At 36.6% G+C, this 21,846-nt stretch overlaps 1 protein-coding gene across 2 annotated transcripts in view; it reads right to left on the bottom strand.

The window, feature by feature from the left end:
- ITGA1 (integrin subunit alpha 1) overlaps positions 1-21,846 on the bottom strand; it is a 71,795-nt gene that overhangs the window by 10,153 nt on the left and 39,796 nt on the right. For both annotated transcript variants that reach the window (XR_004354822.1, XM_032676902.1), the window contains exons 8-24: positions 21,599-21,749; positions 20,469-20,634; positions 16,225-16,298; positions 15,139-15,283; positions 13,879-14,021; positions 12,142-12,285; positions 10,489-10,743; positions 9,931-10,061; positions 7,853-8,016; positions 7,526-7,662; positions 6,490-6,600; positions 5,895-5,980; positions 5,556-5,691; positions 4,509-4,589; positions 3,136-3,212; positions 2,387-2,476; positions 1,271-1,373 (exon numbers count right to left, since the gene is read on the bottom strand). Coding sequence is in view for 1 of the 2 variants with exons in the window: in XM_032676902.1 (XP_032532793.1) it covers positions 1,271-1,373; positions 2,387-2,476; positions 3,136-3,212; positions 4,509-4,589; positions 5,556-5,691; positions 5,895-5,980; positions 6,490-6,600; positions 7,526-7,662; positions 7,853-8,016; positions 9,931-10,061; positions 10,489-10,743; positions 12,142-12,285; positions 13,879-14,021; positions 15,139-15,283; positions 16,225-16,298; positions 20,469-20,634; positions 21,599-21,749 (2,194 nt within the window). In the remaining variant the exon portion in view is untranslated. The remainder of the gene's footprint in view (positions 1-1,270; positions 1,374-2,386; positions 2,477-3,135; positions 3,213-4,508; positions 4,590-5,555; positions 5,692-5,894; positions 5,981-6,489; positions 6,601-7,525; positions 7,663-7,852; positions 8,017-9,930; positions 10,062-10,488; positions 10,744-12,141; positions 12,286-13,878; positions 14,022-15,138; positions 15,284-16,224; positions 16,299-20,468; positions 20,635-21,598; positions 21,750-21,846) is intronic.

Here is a 21,846-nt window from a genome sequence, read left to right as displayed (position 1 = left end):
GCAAATTTAATAAATGCTTAAGAACCTTTTATCCTTTTTTCTTCTGGCTGCTCATTTGCCCATTTGTCCACAAAAGGTTTGACATAACTGGATTTAAGCTTTTATACTTAAAAATGTAGCTGAGTAAAAGACTGTAGGTGGGCTAAAAAATAAGAAAAAACCACTTTGCCTTTCCTATTTAGTGAGAGCAAGAATTTTCCCATGGCTTGTTTTTTACAGATAGAAACTGATTCCTAGATTTTTATGCTTTTTGTATGGGACCCTTGCTCAGTTTTGGATTTTGACACTGGGAAACAAGAATGCTCTCAAGATAAGTAACTTCAGGCCTGCAGCTAATTTAGGCTGCGCTTTTAGTCACAGATTCATCGAATCATGGACTGGTTTGGGTTAGAAGAGATCTTAAAGATCATCTAGTTCCAACCCCCCTTGCCATGGGCAGGGACACCTTCCTTCCGCTAGAACAGGTTGCTCAAAGCCCTGTCCAACCTGGCCTTGAACACTTGAAGGGATGGGGCATTCACAACTTCTCCAGTGCCTCACCACCAGATATCTTCCTGATATCCGATTTAAACCTGCTCTTTTTCAGTTTAACCATTCCCCCTTTCCTATCACTACATGCCCTCATGAAAAGTCCCTCTCTGGCTTTCTTGTAGGCCCCCTTTAGGTACTGGAAAGCCACAATGAGATCTCTCTGTAGCCTTCTTCAGGCTGAACAGCCCCAACTGCTCCAGACTGTCCTTGTAGGAGTGGTGCTGCAGCCCTCTGATCATCTTTATGGCCCTCCTCTGGACCCATCTGAGCAGGTCCATGTCCTTCGTATTTTGGGAGTCTGGATGTAGCAGTCCAGCAGGGATCTCACAAGATATGTTGCAGTATTCATTCCATTAGGAAGACCACATTCTTGGAGCATGGCATTTGCCTTTTACAAATTTGACTCGATTTTGGAAATAGCTGTTCTGAACTGCAATGGGCAGAGGCCAAGTTCTCATTTACCAGGACATGCTCTCTTTCCCCAGCTGAGGACAGCAGCTCTAAAACCCACCAGAACTACGCTGCAGGAGGTGGACCACTCTCAGACTCTCTGACTCACATTATTCCAAAGGAAGGGAAAAAAAAAATGTAAAACACAAAATATGAATGGAGAAGGTTTAACAGTTTGCATACCTGCTCTTTGAATAATAGGCTATCACATTAAGCAATTCAAGACAAAAATAATAAAAAAAGAAGATTACGCTAGTACCTGTATCGTACATTTTTAATCGTTTCTTACCCTATAATGTAAAGTAACTTCATCCCCGATCTGCTCTGTTGTGTTAATAGCGGTAGGGATGGTATCATTTGCCCCAATTATAACATGGTGCTCTTTGAAAATGCTGTGGGTTAAAAAACACACAAAAACCACAGTAAACACAAAAACTTCATAAAAATCTATCAGTTAATAACATAAGCCTTTTCATTATTTAATGAATTTCAGGACTAGTCTTGCAATTAAGAGTGCACTGCTACTTCCGCTGAAGTTCAGCTGTTCTGTTTTCTCAGTAGGCCTCACTTTTTATTACATACATTTAGAATGTTTTGTTCAGATAAAACTACAAAATGAGCAAATATTATTCTGAAAAATAATCCATCAGAGTCTGATTTTGCTTTTCTTATTCTAGTCATGCAGTCCCTTATCCTGGGTATTGCCAGGTGAGACAGGCAGCCTCCTATAAAAGACAGAATCAAGCAAAACCAGAACAAAACCAGCATGTTCTAAATCCAACCTGATTACCTGTGGGACAAACAAAGGCTGGATTTGAACCATGAAATGCATCCAAAATGAATTTGGCTTAATTATTTACACCTGCAAACCATGAAATGTAGTTTACTAATAGTATTCATAAAGCTTTTCAGATATGGAATTTAACCGCATTCTAGTTATTTCTGAAAATAAAGTGTACTACAATACCTGTGCTAAAGCTTAGGTCTGAACTTATAAAAACAAACCCTAAGAACCTAAAATTAAGAATAATTTTTGAAGATGGAAATCTAACACCACACCACAAAATATTATAGTGATATAAAGCCATGGCCATCAGGAAGCTGATGTACCTGAAACACTTTGAATTAATATGGCAAAGTACAGGAACAAAACCTGCTGTTTTACTTACAAACTGCAGACCAAATTTAAATAGATAATACTTAATTACAGCCAAATATGGGCAGTAACTGCTCCAATATTTCATGTAATTTCTCTTTTCACTAAAGCCTGTGCTTCCTTTTTATGAGCCTTGAAGCTGTTGTCAGTAAATACTGAGCACAGTTCAACAGCTAAACAACACTATATTCTCTCTGAACACCTGCTATTTGCTGTGCGAACAAATAAAGTACAGAGAAGCATGAATACCTTACAAAGATTAATCCTACTTCATATTTTACTGGAATTGTAACATGTCCTCTGTTATCACTCAACGTCTCAGGTGGTTCTTCACTGTCACTAAAACAAAACAACACATGTCACTCAGATCAGACTGTTGCAGACGCAGCACAACTGCTGGGTGGAAAAGGATCTTAAGAAACTGAAATACCTACAGCTCTGATACAAAAGCATACTACTCATTTCCAGTTAATTACTGCCTCCTAAAAATAAATTCAAAATACTACTTCCAATAACTGATAAGTCCTCCACCAGCTCATAAAAGCATCTTTGTTAAAATTACAGACTGCAGCTGACTGAATGAAAATGGGAAAATCAAGGGCCACACCATCCCTGGGTTTTGTAGAGACAATAAACACTGAGGGCAAGTGCATTCCTTTATTTTATCAGAGACTACAGCAATGCTCTTACTCTTTGAAGGCCAGAGCTTTTTGTTAACTGTGATTCATGCTAAAGTATGCAGTAATTTTGTAGGAGAATAAACCTTTGCTGAAGGTAAAAGTACCAGAAATTATGACTCATTTGTGACTCTCAGGTTGTAGAGGCTAACAGCTATTTATTTAGTCCACTCAATCCACTGCTGAACTGAATACATCTGTAAGGGTGCCAGCTCTACAGATGGCTTACCGCTTCTGAGTTTAGAAGTCATCTGTGTTTTACTACAAAACTGTAGAGCTTTCTAAGAAAAAAAAGATCAGAAGGCAAAGACTGCAACTAACCTTGTTGCGTATACATGAATAGTAGCATTTTCCAGGAGATACGATGCGTTGAATTGAAATGATATTTTGAAGGAAATCTGTGTAGAGAAATATATTATGTATTTTAAAAGGAAAAAAAACCCCAACACACTAACAGGGCTTGATATAATGAAAATTGTACAAATTTTTGCTACTTTTATCCATGGAATCCTTAGTCATGTTTTATCAGTTTTCTAGGAATGAATCCACTATTTTGAATTTGTCCCAATCAAGAAGGAAATATAATAGTTATCACTTGCTAAAGAGAAGACTGTTTTCAATTTTCAAAACCGAGAAACCTTGGGGAAATAAAATAGAAACCTGTCTTAGATATTTCTTTATATTAAAAAAAAAAAGAGGCTTTAAAAAGGAATGGATTAGGAATGCTTATTAGTGAATCAGAGATTACTTGATTTTTGATGCAAAGTAGATGGTGAAATTTCTAAATTTAGGGCTCTGTAGCTACAGGCAAACTAAGAATTGAAGCATGAAAGAAAAATATGAAAAATCCCACAAAGCTGGGAATGGAACATCGTGGGCACAGGCATTGGGATACTATGCTTATTTGGCTGCAAGAAGGTAACAGATGACTTAATCTCCACAAGTCCAACACACAAACTGGAATGCATGTGTGTGGGGGCAATGTAAGAAGACATATTTCACGATTCTCCCTCTGCATGACAGAGGAACAAAGAAGAAACTGCCAGGAAAAACAGTCTTTTTTGCATGCAAATTGATTTTTACCAATTCAGTATCAGAACTATTTAAGTATGGCTTTTCAAAGACTTAGTTTAGCTAAAGCTCCCTTTCTATTCCAACAGGAGATACAGACATCAGTGGTGGTGTTCAAGGTGGAGTTTGATTTTGAATAGACTACTTGCTGGAAAGGCCTCTCATTCCTCACTGAGCAGAGGTGAAATCTTGATGTCTGACTTTGCAGATCCAGGTTAGTATTTCCATATACAAACTTATTGTCTCTTCAACAGACTAAATTTTATATACAAAATAACTAAAGTTATAGGTTCCAGGCTGCAGAGAGCCTATGTGTCATATCAGTATATCCTAACAAATACTCTATACACCTAGACACAGACACTTCTGGCCAGGTGTGTCACTTGTTTTCTGATAGTGTCAAGGATGGCAATACACATCTATTACCTCCTTACATACCACAGCTGACTGCCCAGGTACTGAATATCTGATGTTTTCCCATTTGGCTCAGTGCAGTTTGGGAAACATGAAAGGACAGTTTTTGGAATGTACACAAAAGAAAAGAAATTCAGAGGTGTTAGGGACTGCCTTGGCTTTAGAACAATATGGGGCAAGGAGAATTTGTATGCAGGGGGACTTTTTACCTCTTCTGCAGGTTTTAGAAATGGATATCCCACTTTACAGGTGATGTTGTGATTAGATTCACAGCTATCTTTCTGTATATCCTAAAGGGAAAAAGAAATTGAAGAAAACTTTAAATTTTGACTAAGCATCAAGGACCTGCTGCACATATATATACCACTGCTGTTTTTCATTGTCAAAATATTGTAAGAGTCAAAGACTTAATTGAACTAGAAGAAAAACAGGGAGACATAAATTCTGCAAAATAATTGCCCCCTATGGACATCTACATCAATTACTAGCCATTATTCCTTTCCGGCGATGGTGTTTGGAACACTTGGAATTACATGCCTACTGGACATCATGGAAATTAGTTAAGGGGTCTAGCACATCAACATATCTATAATTGCACAGTTTTAACATGCAATTTTTTAAATATGTTCCTAACATAGCAATAAAAGTGACTTTCATACTCCATCAATTATTGCCACAAGGTCAGCAATAGTGCAGTGGATCCCTGACTTCTCCTAATATGCAGCATCAGGACTGCTGACTATTGATTAGGACTTCTCCTAATATTTCCCACCTGAACTGAGGTGAATTTGTAGCATATCTGCTGAGAGAGGCAGAAAAACAGCCCCTTCAGAAATGCTGTCTGATATAGAGACGATGCAGGCACAGATCTATTCTGTCCTATGAAGACATTGCTTTTCCTATACACATGCAAAAGGAGAATTCTAGGGACTCAGGGGTTCTATTACAAACAACAAGGCATTTCTGGCTCTGTAAATCTACAAATGATTCATGGTGCTGATGTTCCTCTAAGAGGCAGGCACTTTGTCCAAGTGTCATTGTGAAACTTGTGTCTGTAGTTAATGGATGAGGCTAGGCAAAAGCCTGCTCAGATCAAAATAAATACACTCTTTTAGAGCGATAAGCCAGGACAAGAGCCCTTCAAACCAACTGAGATGATGCCAGAGCAGTCAAATTCAGGTTTAATAAAAAAGCTTCCTCAGATCTCTCTAGAAATATAGGTTGTGATAAATTTCATAATGTGAAAAAAATCCTACCTCAATGCCAGCAAAAATAATATTTGGAGAATATTGAACCAAAACTCTGGTATTATAGGCACTGTCTTTTTTGTTCTTCACAGAGAGCTGGATCATGAACTTATCATTGCGTGACTTTACAATGAATGGAGAAGAGCTGTAAAATAAAGTAAGAATGTTGGACATCTTAACTGTTGAATCTGTGTTTAACATAAAGAGGAACTTCTTCCAGTGTCCAGACTATCTTGTTTCTGACTTGGAAAGGATGCCACAGCATTATCTTACTAGACCACAGAATTTATAATTGACATAGAAACTTTATACAGATATCAAGTGATACAATAAACCCAGTGTAGTTACCTGTCTCCTGCTATGCTTGCTTTTACATTAAGAACAAGATCTGAAATGCATTTATTCTTGGCTCCACAATCTTTTGTGAAAGGAATCTGCAAAAATAGCATGTTTACTCTTAATTTTATTGCAATTCTTGTTAAATCCTTGCATTTTAATGCATTATCTAATTTTATATAAGGTCTTCTGTTTGATAATCAGAAAAGTCTGCCCTAATATTAATCAGTTAAACATGCCAATATCCTGTAAAATGTGGTGAAACATAAGCTTTCTAATCATTCCCTTCCAAGAGATTTACCTAGATTCTGAAAAGAGGCATTAGTGGAAGTATGAATTATGCCAAACACCACCAAAATAAATGGCTAATATTCCGATGCTCTCTTCTATCTTCAATTAACTATGGACAGCTTTAAAACCCCTGGTTCGCAAGCACATTGAATCATGCTTTTTATTCCTGAATACTCATTTAGCGGAAACATATCCTAGACAGGCTCAATGACCCACCCTCTTTAGCCAATTTGTGGACAACAGTTTCAGCTCTTGTGTGGGCTACAGTTTCTACCTTAAACACTTTGGTTATTGATACAGAATCTTACTAACTTACATATTCAGATATTGAATTTGGCAGGTTGCTATCAAGAACAGGTCCACTCTCTGGATCAGAAAAATTGAACTCCAGCAAAACCTTTACAGAGTCCTGAAAGTCAGGCTTATCCTAGAACATAAAGAAAACAAAACTGCTGTTATGGACATTCAGTTTAGTATCTAAGGAGGTTAAAAAAACCCCGAAAACAATGCTGAGGTAATATATTTTTCAGTCATGTTGTTGCCATCCTTGCTAGAGAAGCATCTGAGTGCTTGCAATTGATAAACATCTAACGTGCCAATCCTTACAAACATCTACTAATGTTTTGTGTGTCTTATTATAAAAAAGTCATATAGTCTGACCATGTCCAACACAGTTTTATTTAAGAATATCTCAGAACTGTCAACTCATAGACTTTCCTCTTTAGTGTGCTCAAAGGATCTGTAAGATGAGCAGCAGCAGTACTACCTTGTGTGAAGTCGAACTTAGGCCTGGTATTGGGAGAAGAAAATTCTGGGCATCATTTATCATTAGTATTGAATTATGATACAACTGTGAAGCCACTAAACATTTTAATTGTGGGTAGCTTATAATATGCAACTCCATTCACTCTGCTCCTTAGGTATAATCTGGGCAATTTCATACTCACATTTGTGTTTTGCAGTGAATAAGTATTCTCTGTGCCCAAACCTAATTTGCAAGTTTTTTTACTATGTTTTACTAGGAGGAAATGCACCAATATGCGAACTCTAGCTCACATGCACCTGCTGAGTTTTGAGGGCACCTAAACTACTAACCATGATAGCGGGTTGGTTCCATCAACTGTGGTATGTTCGTTCTTAAGACAGACACAAATAGAGCCATAGGTAAAGAGACTGTACATATAAGTAAATAGTTTATACATGTATAAATAAATACATCTAAGTGTTAAATTTTATAACACTTCTTAAGATTAATTCCATACACTGATTTTGTTGTCCAATTTACAGTTAATGGAATGCATATTTGGGTTATGGTGTCAACATGAGAATAATACTTTAAATGATTTACTTGCCAACATGTAGAAGTTATGTTTAGTACATTCTGACCCTTTGATAGTTATATTTTTTTGCATTTTCCTCTCATGGCTTTCTGTGAACAAGCTTCGAGATATTTGTCTTTGTGAGTCAAGAGTAATCCAATACTGCATACCTGCAAAGGAAGTTGAGATCAATATTAGGAACCACTTTGCCTCTACACATTCTTTTTTCTCAAAATATCTTAGATGCACTTTGAATAGTGAATTTAGAAAAGTTACATTCCATTTTTTAATTAATAAATGGATTCAAGCGTAGCAGTTTTATAATTTAGATATTCCATAGCTTAGCACTTATCTACTTACTGGATTCAAATATATCTTCTTTTGACTTTAGTCTGGTCTTAAAACAAATTGTGGCATTTATACATATTGTTTTTCTTTTATTTATCTGGCAATTTTGTTGTTGTATATTGATACTTTTAGGTGTGAATTGCATGGAAACATTTACTTCAGCCACATCACGAGACCTTAAAAAAACACAAAGAAAGTCCTTGGAAATAACAGCAGCAACTTTTTTAAACTTAAGAATCAACTCACAAAGTGTGCAAATTTCAATCTTCAACATTCAAATACAGGTATAGAATTGCAGAATCATAGAATTGTTTAAGTTCGAAAACACTTTAAGATCATTGAGTTCAACTGTCAAAACACTTCTAGCTAAAAGGAAGAAAAACCCTTAATGTTCTTTGGAAAATAACAGAAGTGCAACATCCACAATTGAAATGGGATTCCTGTGGCACATGGTGGTGGTACCATGCTGCAGGCACAGCACTGGCCATGTTGTGTCAGTTAAGGGGCCCTGTATTATTTCATGTCTTCTGTCCTGGCTGTGTGATGCTGTGAAAGCACCTGGTAGTTGCAATGCACTTCTCTGGCACATTTTCGTTCTGCATTTGCCTTTCTTCATTTATGCAGACTATTAGAGACCTGCGAACTGCCATTACAGAGAGAACTCATCATACAGAAACAAAAAAAGTGAGGAACACAAAGAGGAGGGAAAGAAGTATCTTCAGCAGCTAAAACCTATAAAGCTGTGGAGCACTTTTAAAAGCTCAACTTTTAAAATCAATCAGGAGGGAAAACCCCTGAAGAACTGGGGACAAGAGCAACGTGAGTCTAGAGAAATGGGTCTAGAGAAGTAATTAACTATATATTCTATACATAATACCAGTGAAAAAGAAATTACAGAGGAAACAGTCACAGGGTTTCTCCACATTGGTGTACTTGTTTCAGAACAGATACCAGGTGAAATATTTCCAAAAGCATTTAAGCAGTTCTGTAGAGCCAGTCCCATTTTATGAGACTGAAGGCCCAGACTCATCGTCAAGAGTATCCACAGATGAACATAATATTATATATAAGCTGGATGGCAGTGTGCCATCTCTTAGGTTCTGAGTAGATAACCAGGCTGAGATTCACCCCTAATTTGTTTCACTTTAACTCTCCTTCACCCTTTCAAGGCATTCCTGTCTCATCCTTTGCTCTGACTCAGTTCCCTTTTGGCCATGAGATGCATTATGTCAGTGTACTAAACCAGCAAAAAATTTAGCCAGCAAAATAACTTTCTTCAGATTTGTGATTTAACCAAGGCAGTGAAAGGGCATGACACTTTGTTCACACATGGAGCTTTTAGAAAGAAACTACCAGGTGAAGGTGAGGAGCTGGGAGCTTGAGGACGGTAGCAAGCTTTGACAAACTTTGACCAGCTAGCAGGTCAGTCAGGTGAAACAGCAGGACAGGGAAGGCAAGGATTAGCAGTGGGTTAGCAAGTTCCATACCAGGGACAGAAATAGTTTTAGTTGTGCTTTAGAAATGAGGGATTTCATATCATATTGTTTATTTCTCGCATCTCTCAAATATTGTATTGCTCATTATGAAATCTGAATCATACTCTCATATAAAGAAAATGAATTCACTGTTAACCAGAAAACTTAGTTAAATTTTTCAGATTTTCTGTGGGAAGTCAAACAGGAGTTTTCACATTAGGAAATAAAATCAGTTTTCTTAGTGACCCCTTTACATTTGAACCAGTTCTTCTGTTAATAAGATAATATGCAATATACTGTGAAAAAAAGAACAATTAGGGGTTGTTCCTATTTTACATAGTGCCACAATTAGAATCAGTTTCTATTTTGAAGATAGTCTAGGAGGATAAGTTCTTCATACTAGGCTAACAGGGTTTCTATAACATTCCTCTATTTATAACTGTATACATTTTTTTATGCTCGTTCCTCCAGAGAGACATGAAAAGATGAAGATTCACAGTCAGTGTCAAAGCATGAGATGAAACAAGTATCCTGATGAAACCAGTCACACATGCAAGTTACATTGGTACCACAAGCAAAAGTTTATGTCCCGACAGTTGCTGTGAGTCTCCGTACCAGAAGAGGGCGGCTCCACCAAGGCCTCCGATGGTAACATCAATCAGCCCGTCATCGTTTAAATCCATTTCTCCATGCACAGACTGGCCAAAAAATTTCACTTTTTCCCCATCTCCACCTGATGCAATGCGCTGTGAAATGCGTAAAAAGGTTAATGCAGTGCACATTGGAGGGTTTTATAAGAGCAGTCAAGATGCATCTGATGGCAGTGAGATGGGGTTTAGATGCTTTTAAGTATATTAAATTTTCATTACAATACTCCTAAAACAGTGACCATGGTGATGAACACACTATAAATTTTCAGATTGCAAAACATCTACTTTTTTGGCTGTACAGATCACATTAGAATGTTTCTAATAGAAACAAGCAAATATATTTTCTAACACCATTAAGAGCTAGATTCAATTAAATCACTATGAGTTCAAAAGTATAGAGAAATTTTAAAAAAGAAGCTGTTACAACTGGTCAAGTCACAGTTTGATACTACATTGGGAAGACAGGGTTATATACATTATATACATTAGAGAGGCTGGCACTCTCCAAAGTTTTATTTCATACCTGTGAATATTTTTTACTGATTGCTTTGCCACGGCCATGATAAATATAAACAGCTCCCCGATGGTCATCCTCTAAGGGAGAACCTACTACAATGTCATTATATCCGTCAAGATTGAGATCCTTCACTGCAGCAATTGCAGTCCCGAAGCGGGCACCACAAGGCTCATTCTTAAGAACCTTGCAGGTGTCCTGTTTTAACGGTGAACAGCACGTCTGCTTTATAGGCTCGAGACTCATCTGATATTCAAAATTTGTCTGTGAAAGAACAGATTTGCAGTTTGTGAATTTCCATTATTGTTTTAGCAATGCAGACTTTTAAGAGCTCCTGTCCAGAAGACAAACAGATGAATTAAACAAAACAATTACATTCTATTCCTAGTGATTGATTGCACTGCAGAAATTGTGATTCTATAACTATAATTCAAATGCTCTTTATGAGCAGTGTGTGGGAAAGACATTCTTACTTCCCCTCTTTCTGTATCTAGATGCTTCTGCATACTTCTTGAAGTTAGAGTTTCACAGGAAAGCATAGTATCATAACAACTTTTGGATGTTATTGTAAGTAAACCACTTCATTCTTTAGATAGTGTAAAGAGTTTTTCTAAAGGCATTCTCTTAATCTGAGAAGTTAGCCAAGTTTCTGATGAAACACAGATGGCAATAGTGTTATTCCAGAATAAAAGATAGCATTTCTTCTACTTAGACTGAATTTTGCCCTCAGTACACACATTCACCATGGCCTAACATACATGATCTGATCCAGAGTGCATCCTAGACCAAAAACACACAGACACTATGGTATTTAACCAGTCTTTCCAAGAGGTTGGTCTCATGTGTTCCATGTTAGAGACTAGCAGTGACAAGCAGTTGCTGTATTTTCTTTCTTTGGAGAAAATAAAAGGAAGTACAGGAAAGACAAGTTTCAAACCCCAAATTGCTGGAGGACATAGAATTTTTGTTTTCTCACCAACTCTATTCACCAGCAATCTGTTGTTAGCGACATGAATGTAGAAATTGGAAGAATTACTTGTCAAATATATCCAGTATCTCCAGGTCCCTCTCTTGAAATAGTATTTTAGGAGACCATCATTGCTAAGACATATTTTGATAATTGTTATAACAATACACAATGGTGCTGGACCAAAAGAAGAAAAAAAAAGAAGAAAAAGTATGCATAGACACTGGAAGGAGAAACTTATCAAATTAAGAAACTGAGGTGTGGCTGCTATAATCCTCAATCTAGTGGGACATGTTTAAAAGCTGTTGAATGTATGGTGTTTAGCTCTAGGTTGCTAAGCAAGTTGCAAGGAGACTGGAAATCACACTTTTAGGATGGATGAGCCTTACTGTTTCCTAATCTATGAAAGCAAAAAGAAAACGTGATAGAAAATTAATCCTATATATTTGCATGTATGCCATATTGCGGCTTATAGGATATATGCTTATAGGATTTATACATAATGCAGTCTGTTAGAAAGAGTTTGAGAATAAAGTTTTAAAATTAGTTGCATTATAAGCTTAATTGTCAAAATTGTGTTTCTTTATTTTCAACAGGTCATTTTCCCCAGTTCAAATTATCATCTTTCTTTAAAATAAGGATATGAAGACAGTAAAGAGCATGCTCTATTCCTGATCAATAAACATCGTTCTTACCTTGTTCAGACTGTAAACATATACCTTCCCTTGCTCCTCTTTCTCAGTTCCCATATACATAGGAGCTCCAACAAGAAGAAGGTCTGTAAATGAGTCCCTATCGATGTCGACTGTGGTAATAACACCTCCAAAGTATGACCCAATCTGTTGGAAAACATATACATCAGAGACAGCAAAGTCATGCAACATTTCTTTTTCAGAGACCTATTACGGCTTGTTTACAACAATGCCAAATGTTAACCATTAGGCAGAAATGTTCTTTGCTACCTAGGAGATTTTCTTGGTTGGTTTGCCTTTGAAGCTTGTGTTCAGCTTTAGTGTTTGCGGTCTGATACTTTTATTTGAGTGGTCCATTCAACTTGCAACTCTTTTGAGTTTGAAACTTGCTTTGGGGAGTAGGGTGTCTTAAGACAGCATTTGAACAGAAGTATCTTAGAGAAGCTAATTTTCTCTTCAAAAAAGAAGCAAAAAGGCTGCAACAGAAGCTCTGAGACAACTCAGTGCAAACAGCATTCAAAATTGTCAAGTTGCCAGTAAATGCAGAGGTAAAAAGTCTACACAAAGAGCTGAATATGTTCATAGACTTGGTACAAGCTGTAGGATTTATCTGATTACATTCACTTCACAGCTAAGCTAGACACCCTGCATTTCCTTTACACTTAACATAGTCTCTTCTAGTGCAAGATACATCTCATCTCACAGAGATGCTTCAAGTAGTCCAGGTCCATCAAACCTTAAAAATCACAGAATCACAGAAAGGGTCAGGTTGGAAGTAATGACAGTGGGTCATCTCGTCCAACCCTCCTGCTCAAGCAGGGTCACCCCAGAGCACATTTCTTGAATATCTCCACTGAGGGAGACTCCACACCCTCTCCGGGCAAACTGTTGCAGTGCGTGGTCACCTGCACAGTAAAGAAGTTCTTCCTCATGTTCAGATGGAACTTTCTGTGCATCAATTTCTGCCCCTTGCCTCTTGTCCTATTGCTCAGCACCAGTGAGAAGAGCTTGGCTCGATCCTCTTGGCTTCCACCCTTCAGATACTTATAGACATTGATGAGGTCCCCTTTCAGTCATCTCTTCTTGAGGCTGAACAAGTCCAGTTTCCTAATACCTATTTGAGTTCATTAACTCTAAAATGATTGATTGATTAGCTGAGTTGCAGACATCAGCTATAGGAGAAAATCGGGTAATTTGAATGCTTCTGAGAGAAGCTAGTACTTCAGCCTGGGGACACCTGAGCAGGAAGGTCTTTCAATCCTCATAAGCATAATATTTTCGTAATAGTACCATATTTAATGATGCAATTACATGTTGTTTCTTCTTCCTGCAGCAACAGCTCTCAGTGAGCTCCTACTCAATATAACAAGCAACTGTTCAATATTTCATTCTATTCCAGCTGATGCTCTTGCACAGAACCCTGCTTGTCACAACTTGTTTCCTGCCAGTGACACCCTTCTACTCATCAGACAGAGAAAATTGCATGTACAGAGATGGTAACAAGCACTTTGACACTGATGTTGGTTTAACCCTCAAAGAGAAAACTACCAAGAATCTCTGAGTCCTGTAGAGTTCACTTTCCATTGCAAATTATACTAGAGGATCTACCTAACTTTTTCTTCTGCTCTTGATTACAAATCCCAGTTTCATGAGCTCTGCTAATCAGTTCTCATTTGAAATGCTTATTTTTATTTCTCCTGCCTTATTCCTCTTGTATGTTAATCACAAATGCATACTCACTTGTTCTCCATTTAATCTCTGAATTACTTGCACCTCTTTTCCTTCCATCTTATAAATGATAACTTGGCCAGTGTGATTGTATCGTGGCTGTCCTGCTATGTACAGTACACCTCCAGGTGTCAGTGCTGAATTCACAGTATATCCTAGGAAGCAGAAAGAAGTCAAGAATGCATCAGAAATACATGCTGTGATTCAGAGCATTTTTAAGGCTTGTTCTACAACTAGATGTTTAGCCCTACTTATGCTAGAGAAAAATAGCAGAGTTAATTAAAAGGGCTCAATGCGTATTTGCTTACAGTCTCAGAATCATGTGTTACTAAACATGTTCACAGGCTGGTGAGCCATGTTCACTTGGCTATTCTCACACAGTGTAACTATATGATGGTGGTGATGAAATGAATACCTGGTTGAAAAGCTACTTTCAAAGAACTGTTGCCACCAGCTCACTGTTGAACTAATAGAGTGTTCCAAAAGTGATTCTGGTGGCATTTTGAACCTAGCTCTGTTTAATAATAATTTAACAACTTTGGTGAAGGAAGACTTAAAAAATGTGCAGATAAATCAAAACTGTGAAAGAGTTGCAAGCGTTATGGAGGATAGGATCTAAATTAAAAATGACTTTACCAAATTTGAGTTATAAAAATGCATTCTGCAAAGAAGACAGTGTACTTTGGGAAAAAAACATTAAATTATTCTCGTGTTGATTCTTCATCAATGAAAGTGTAGCTTAAATGAGGTAACAGAGCAAACAGAATAATGAGGTATAGAAAGTAAGACTGAGAGGAGAGAGCAAGGCCACTGAAGCTTTTTGGTAGAAAAGGATGAGAGGATAATAGCCTGCTAATATGCAAAACATTATTATAAAATATGATGTTGGTCTTTTGGTCTTGTCCACTGAGTGACAGAAAACAGCTTCATTTTAAGCACATATTTAGACTGAGTATTGTATAAGACTTTTTAACTATCAAGGCATAGAAACTTGATGAGAATACTAGAGGAATCTGTGAAATCTTCTCTGAACAGATTAAATGTCTCTTTTGGGAAAGTGTAGATACACTTAAGTCTATGTTTGGATTAGTTTTGTGATTGTAGAAGTAGAAATTTATTTTTTCAAAAGAACAAGAAAATCATACAGTAGACTCGTTCCCAGGCTCCTAGAATATATGATAATATTCTATAAGATACTCTTTCTGAATGAGCTTTGAGAGAGGTCTTGTAGCATTTGTTGAAAAGTGTTGTAATGTGGGCTATTTCTCTTACCTAGATAGGCTGCAAGTGGTTCGTTTCTCTCAGAAGTCCTGTCACGAAAGGTGTCATTAGTTGGCATTGAAATACCACTGTCCTTCACCATTAGCACTGTGCCATTCCAGTCATATGCTCCAACTGCTCCAAGCATGATCCAATCCTTAAGCAGAGAAAAACAAAAAGCCTGCTGTCTATGTGAATCATCTTTAGATATTCATGGTTCAGGATGCTCACATTTGAGTAATGCTTCCTGTATACTTACGTATTTAGCCTTGCTTTAGCCTTGCTTTTCCTATTATAGTATGGCCCCTATCACAGAATCATAGAAAGGCTTGGGTTGGAAATGACCTAAAGATCATCTAGTTCCAAACCCCCTTGCCATGGGCAGGGATGCCAACCACTAGATCAGGTTGTTCAGGGCCCCATTCAACCAGCCCTCAAACACTTCCAGGGACAGGGATTCCACAGCTTCTCTGGGCAACCTGTTCCAGTGCCTTACATCCCTGTATTTAAAGAATTTCTTCCTAACATCTAATCTAAATCTCTCCTCTTTTAGTTTAAAACCATTCCCCCTTGTCCTATCACTATCTGCCTGTGTAAAAAGTCACTCTCCCTCATTTTTATAAGCCTCCTTTAGGTACTAGAAGGCTGCTCTAAGTTCTCTCTGGAGCCTTCTCTTCTCCAAGCTAAATAACCCCATCTCTCTCAGCCTGTCTTCATAGCAGAAATGCTCCAGCCATCTGGTCATCTTTACAGCCCTGCTCTGGAACCCTCTTTCAATTGAAAACACTGTCCCTTGTCCAGGTAAAAAGTCTTTCTCCATCTTTCTTAACATATTTTTAGGCTATTCCTCTGATGGAAAGTGCTATGGGACCATTAGATTTAGAGTTCATGTGAAGTATATACTTACTCTCTTAAGCTTTCATTGTTCATAACTGTTCTTTACATATTTACAAAAAACATAACTGGATTACAGGACACTCCAAAACTTCCAGCAGCAAACAGGACTATACAAGGAATTCTGAAACACTCCAAATTCACAGAATCATCAGCAAATATCTACTTTATAAAATAACTTTTATTTTCAAACAGTTTGTTTACCTGAGAATAATGAGCACTAAAACCAGCTTGAGACATTTCCATTTCAAATGAGGAGGCCTGCTGGTCTGTTGTGGCTATTAAACAGAAAAAAAATGAGTTTCAAAAATAAATTAGTTTCAGTCTGAAAAAGCAATTGAAGAGTGTAATGAAAATGCTCACATGATAGTAAAGGATAGCATAAACTAACTAAACTATTGGTTGAATATAGTGTGCCACAGATTTTTATAATAAACACAGAAATAAAGAGCTATGTTAAATGCTACCATTAAGTTTGAGAGTTTCCATTTAAGGAACTTGTCCAACAAAGTTTCTGGGCTAAAACTGACCAAATTTGAACTCAGGCTGATGGTAAGTATGTTTGGAATGTTTGATTAATATGGTTAAGCCATTTTCCACTTGAGCTAAGTGAACAATAAAACACCAGCCATGTAACCCTGGCCTTGTATTCAAACAACTAAAAATTTGTAGGCAGCTGGAGGAACTTTAAATGAAAAACACTTGATGTTTGTATGAACCTCTGCAAAAACAACAAAGGAAAATCTCTGCTGCCCAAGATTCATAAGCCTTAGCGAAGGGCTTGGGAATGATAATCCTGCTCAGAAAATTACATGAAGATGTTACTGATTCTCATAAGTGATTTTATAAAAAAAAGGTATTGATTTTGTACTAGCTTAAGTATCTTGTCAGGTAGTCATATGCTAGTTATTGAACTCTGGTGCACTGCTTTGCTCCCAGGTAAACTTGAAATATCATCAGGGAAGAAAACGTTCTGCCTTTTCCTCTACTTAAAAGGAAGATATGTAGTCCTTAACAGTCAAAGACTATTCTGCCACTTTAAGTGACCAAGTAAGGGAACGATATTCTGCCTATTGATTCTTCCTTGAAGGGAGCTATGAAATCTGCTCTGATGTTGGTCCAGGAACAGTTCACAGTTTGCTACCAGCTGAGTGCTGGAGCGAACCCTCACTTGTGTAATGAAACTAAGCCATAGCAAGCCATGGTTGTATGAATTTCAGGCATCTGGACTATTAAATAATACTGAACTTTTGATACTCAGCAACTAAACCACAGAGGTTGCTCCCTGGGACATGATGTCTTTGCTAATTGTGGGGATTTACAGCCAGTCATAGGAAGGAGACATGAACTCAAACACGAAGTGCTTGACACAAACACAGATCATTATGTTTCACAAGATGTAGCTGCTTTGCTAAGTCTGAAAAAGTAATTTTTAGGCGTAAAACTCTTGAGCTGCACATCTGCTGATAAAAAGTATTTTCATTAAGTAAAGGATGCTCCCTAATGAGCTGAGAAAAACAGGACTCTCATAGTCTGAGACAGAGGACAATGCCGGTACTGTTGGTGTGTGCAGCTCTGAATGCTGCTTAGATAATGGCCCACAGTCTAACTTTCCATTCAGTTTCAAACTGCCAAGCATCTTACAAAGGATATTTTGTGAAAAAACATTTGTGCCTGCCTATGGGTTGGATAAAACATAAAATTGCCATGAGACACAGAGGCATATGAAAAAGATTATGTGTAAAAATCCACTGGCTGTCAAGGATGGGTTTTTGTTGGATTTGATTTTTCACCTCTCTCTCAATTTTCCTTTGAATTTTTTTAAAGACAAAACCCAAAAAGAAAACAAGAAATCCAAGAAAAAAATCAAATGTACTACTGTACTAACAAGATGCAATTTAGATTGAGAATTTAAACAGACTCAAGTACTGATTTTTCAACAATCAAGCCATCTGTGATGCATGGAAGCTACAATGTATGGAGTCAATCAATCTTCTCCAATTACACACATTCAATACACTGGATTCTCACCAGAAAGCTGCATGGGACAGAATTAATATGCTTTTCTCCACCACCAGAAAAATACATGCCTGGACACAGTTGTGAATTTAGAATAGCAGCTGAAAGGCTTTGGGATAAGACAAGAAATTATGCCTGAAGGATCAGCAGAAATTGATTTATTCAGCATTATCTAGCTCCAGCCCACTGGAGCAGCTCAACCTTGCTATGTTTTGACAAAAAGCTAAAATCCCACTTTGAGTTTCTAAGCTGATTCTTTTGCAGTCAGATTACATGATTTCTGGGACTTTTGCAGAGGAGGCAACATTTCTTGTCTCAAATTGCTGGTGTCTTATGTAGAAACCTTAGGACATCTCTGAGTTCCTACAGAAAACCTGGAAATCAAGAAGCATTTTGGCAATGATGAAATTAACTAGTTTGTCTCTTATGAACTGGATGAATATTCCACATTTTTAATTTCAAATATATATTTTTTATAATACAGTCAAGTCGATATAAAATAAAAATTTTAAATAAGGCAAATATACCAAGCAATATATTAAAAATATCAATATCCTAACACTTTATAATGTCAATGTTAAATAAAAAGTAATGATATCTAAGAAATACATATTTCTGACTGCATCACTTGCAGAAAATTGAAACTGAATTCAAGGAGTACTGCAGAACTTGTTGATAGTTAAAAGAGCTACAATATGCTCTATGTACCAAAGCACTGAAGTACATGATGATGAGGATTAGTCATCCCAAGAGCCAACAATCATATAAACACATAAAACTTATACAAAGTAATCAAACAGTTAGTTTCATCACCATCAACATAACTAGATTTGTTTGGATATTTTATTAAGCTACAGAAGTTGTTTAACGTTCAAGTGTTTTGTAATTTTTTTCTTATAATTAGAGGAATGAATTACCGAAGTCAATGGAAGGGTTAGAGCTCACTACACAGCACCAAGTTACTCTGCTGTTTTGAGGCTGGGGTTTCATGTGACAGGCTGGCACTACCTAATGGCTACTGACTGATAAAAGGGACAAGGTGGAGTGTGACAAACTGTGACCATCCCTTCCAGTGGTATCTAGTTGTACAAAGGATCAAGCTATGGCACGAAACCTCAACTTTGAGAGTGACAATTTCCAGAAACTCTATCATGTTTGGTCCTTCATCTGTTGTCATGACTAGCAGTTAATTAACTTTTTATTCTATATTAATTATAGCTAATATATGTAACTAACATTTTGTTCTGATGATGAAATACAAATATTTTTCTCACTTTTATAGAAGTATAAAGCACAAATTGAGGGGCAAGTTTCCAATTTGTGTTTGAACAACTATTTTTCCACTTAAAGTATATTCTTCCTAGTAAACAGGAACTTAAGAAAAGAGCACCCTATTCAATGAACTTTGAAGTACTCAATGAGCCTTCAGTAGGCTAAACTTTGGGCTTTAGAGAGATTAGATTATCTTCAAATTAATTTGTTCCAAAGCTGAGGGAACTAAATCTTCCAGAAAGTAAAAAGAGAAGAACATATAAGCTATGTTTTAATAAACTATGTTCATTTGTAAAAATATTTAGTAATAGCTGAAAATGGTAATATTTGATCAAATTAAATGATAACTAAAAAAAAAAAAACCCAAACTGAATGTCTGAGAAATACAGCTCCAATGTAAAAACTTGAAAATGCTCTCTCAGATTTGTACTATTTCTTGACATTGAAGTCAACATCATCTTTTGTTCCAGCTGTAAACTACACTATTCCAGTAAGTTGAAATGTTGGAAAAAATAGTCCAAGTAAATAGATGCTTTCTTTGTATGACATGAATCCCTTCAGAGTTGACCAGTATAATTTATAACTAATAAACTCCATCTCCTGTTATCAGTATTGTACTTTGGACAGTGCTGCCTCATTTGGATGGAGAATGTAAGCAGACATGAGAGACTGACTTTTCTGTGCTAAAATCTTTGTGAATCTTTCCAAAGGAAAAATATACCTTGCTAAGTCTATATCCATGATAACTTGTATAGCAAAGTAATACACAATAATTATTAACTAACAAAAAAGAGAACCTAAAGATTCAGACAGAAAAACACATGTTGGTGGGGTAATCTGGGTACGATCCAGCAATGTTTTTTACCTAAAACAACACACATTCTTATTTACCCCAGTTAAAACAGTAATGTTACTTACCCCTTTAGCCCCTTTAGGCTGTTGTCTCCATAGGTTCTAACTCCTCTGAATATATTCACATTGCTACCTATGATTTTGATGTCTATTGTAAAATATTTTTATAATCAGCATGAAAAAAAAAATCTGTACAATAAATGTTATGCAGCACAATGCATTGCAAAGGAAGATAAAAGCAGATGTTCTTCTATTTGCTTCAGTTGTAATTCAGGCATGAAGTAAAATTTGAAATTACATCATACCTTCCAGGGCAAATATTCTTTCTCCAAGTGCTTCAACAATAGTTACAAGAGCTAATTCATCTGAGACATTGAAAAAATGCTTTTCAGTAGGCTTACTGGCAATTGATTTTATTTCCTCTACAAATTTTTCAGTACTTAAATTTCCTCTGCTATAGCTGCCAAGAATCTAAAGAGAATTCAAAAAAAAACAAAACAACAAAGTCAAGGACACATTTCATAACCTGTTTTAAAAGATACAGTTGAGGCAGGTTGTCAGAGAATATTGGCATGTTCTAGCATCTCTGCACATCGCAGCAATTCAAATTTGGTTCTAGATGGGGATTTCATTGCTAAAAATTATTACAGCTTCAAGGACAACGTTTTCTCCAGTGATCTCCAGTGATCTGAAGGAAACCACTGAAAATCTGTGTGCTGCTGGATTCAACTTTTGTTTTATGTCCTTCTTTAAATTAAATATAACATCTTTCCTGAAGTCTTATGGTTTCAAACACCTTATTGTACCAAAACAAAGAAAGAGAGCAATGGTGCGACAACAATCCAACGTATCTTTAAAATTAATGACAGAAAACAGATTATTTGAGTATAGAATACTCAAATATAGTGGAGTTTCAACACAAATCTACCATTATTGCTTTCATATTTCTCAATACAGGTTAACCTCTGTCACACTTATCTTCTCATTCTACTACTAAGGTTGCTCAACATGAAAATGACAGCTTTAGAATCCAGCACACAGCAAAGCCACGATAAACTTGCGTTTTGCTGATGAGTAACATTTGCTGCTTTTTTTTTTAAATAGGTACATATGTCTGTAGAAATTGCTTAGAATATTAAATTTGTCCACTCTCCTCAATACTGCTTTTAACAAAAGGATTTAATTTTAAACTATCCCTCAAACTCTTCCTCACACACCTGTCATCACCAGGAAGACAGGGAGATTGCTTTTCTTATGTGCTATAAAATCAGAAAGCAAATTTTTACTGTTTTTTTTTAGTTTGTTCCTTTTTTCCTCTCTGAAATAATTATGTTTCCATAAAGATTCTGTGAAATAAACTTCTATAACAGAAATTACATTTAGAAGATGAAACATGCTTTTAAGATTCTGAATTTTCCCATTAAATTTCACTTACAGCAATAGCAAATCTCTGAATGTTTTCATCTTCACAATCATCAATCACGTCTTGTAATCTGTAGTTGTCATGTGATTCCCCATCAGTAACAATAACCATTACTTTTTGTACTCCTCTTCGTGCACCATGAGCCTCTGTAAAAGCTTCTTTCCTAAAGGGAGCATAAAGCATTTTGGAGAAAGGCAATGTCAGCATTTCTCACATGCATCATATTTGCATAGGCAACCATAAACTAAAAGACTTTATAT

The sequence above is a fragment of the Chiroxiphia lanceolata genome, chromosome Z, assembly GCF_009829145.1.
Source record: "Chiroxiphia lanceolata isolate bChiLan1 chromosome Z, bChiLan1.pri, whole genome shotgun sequence".
Classification (NCBI taxonomy): Eukaryota; Metazoa; Chordata; class Aves; order Passeriformes; family Pipridae; genus Chiroxiphia; species Chiroxiphia lanceolata.
Note: the sequence above shows the minus strand (reverse complement) of the source record. Positions and strands in the feature narration are given on the sequence as shown.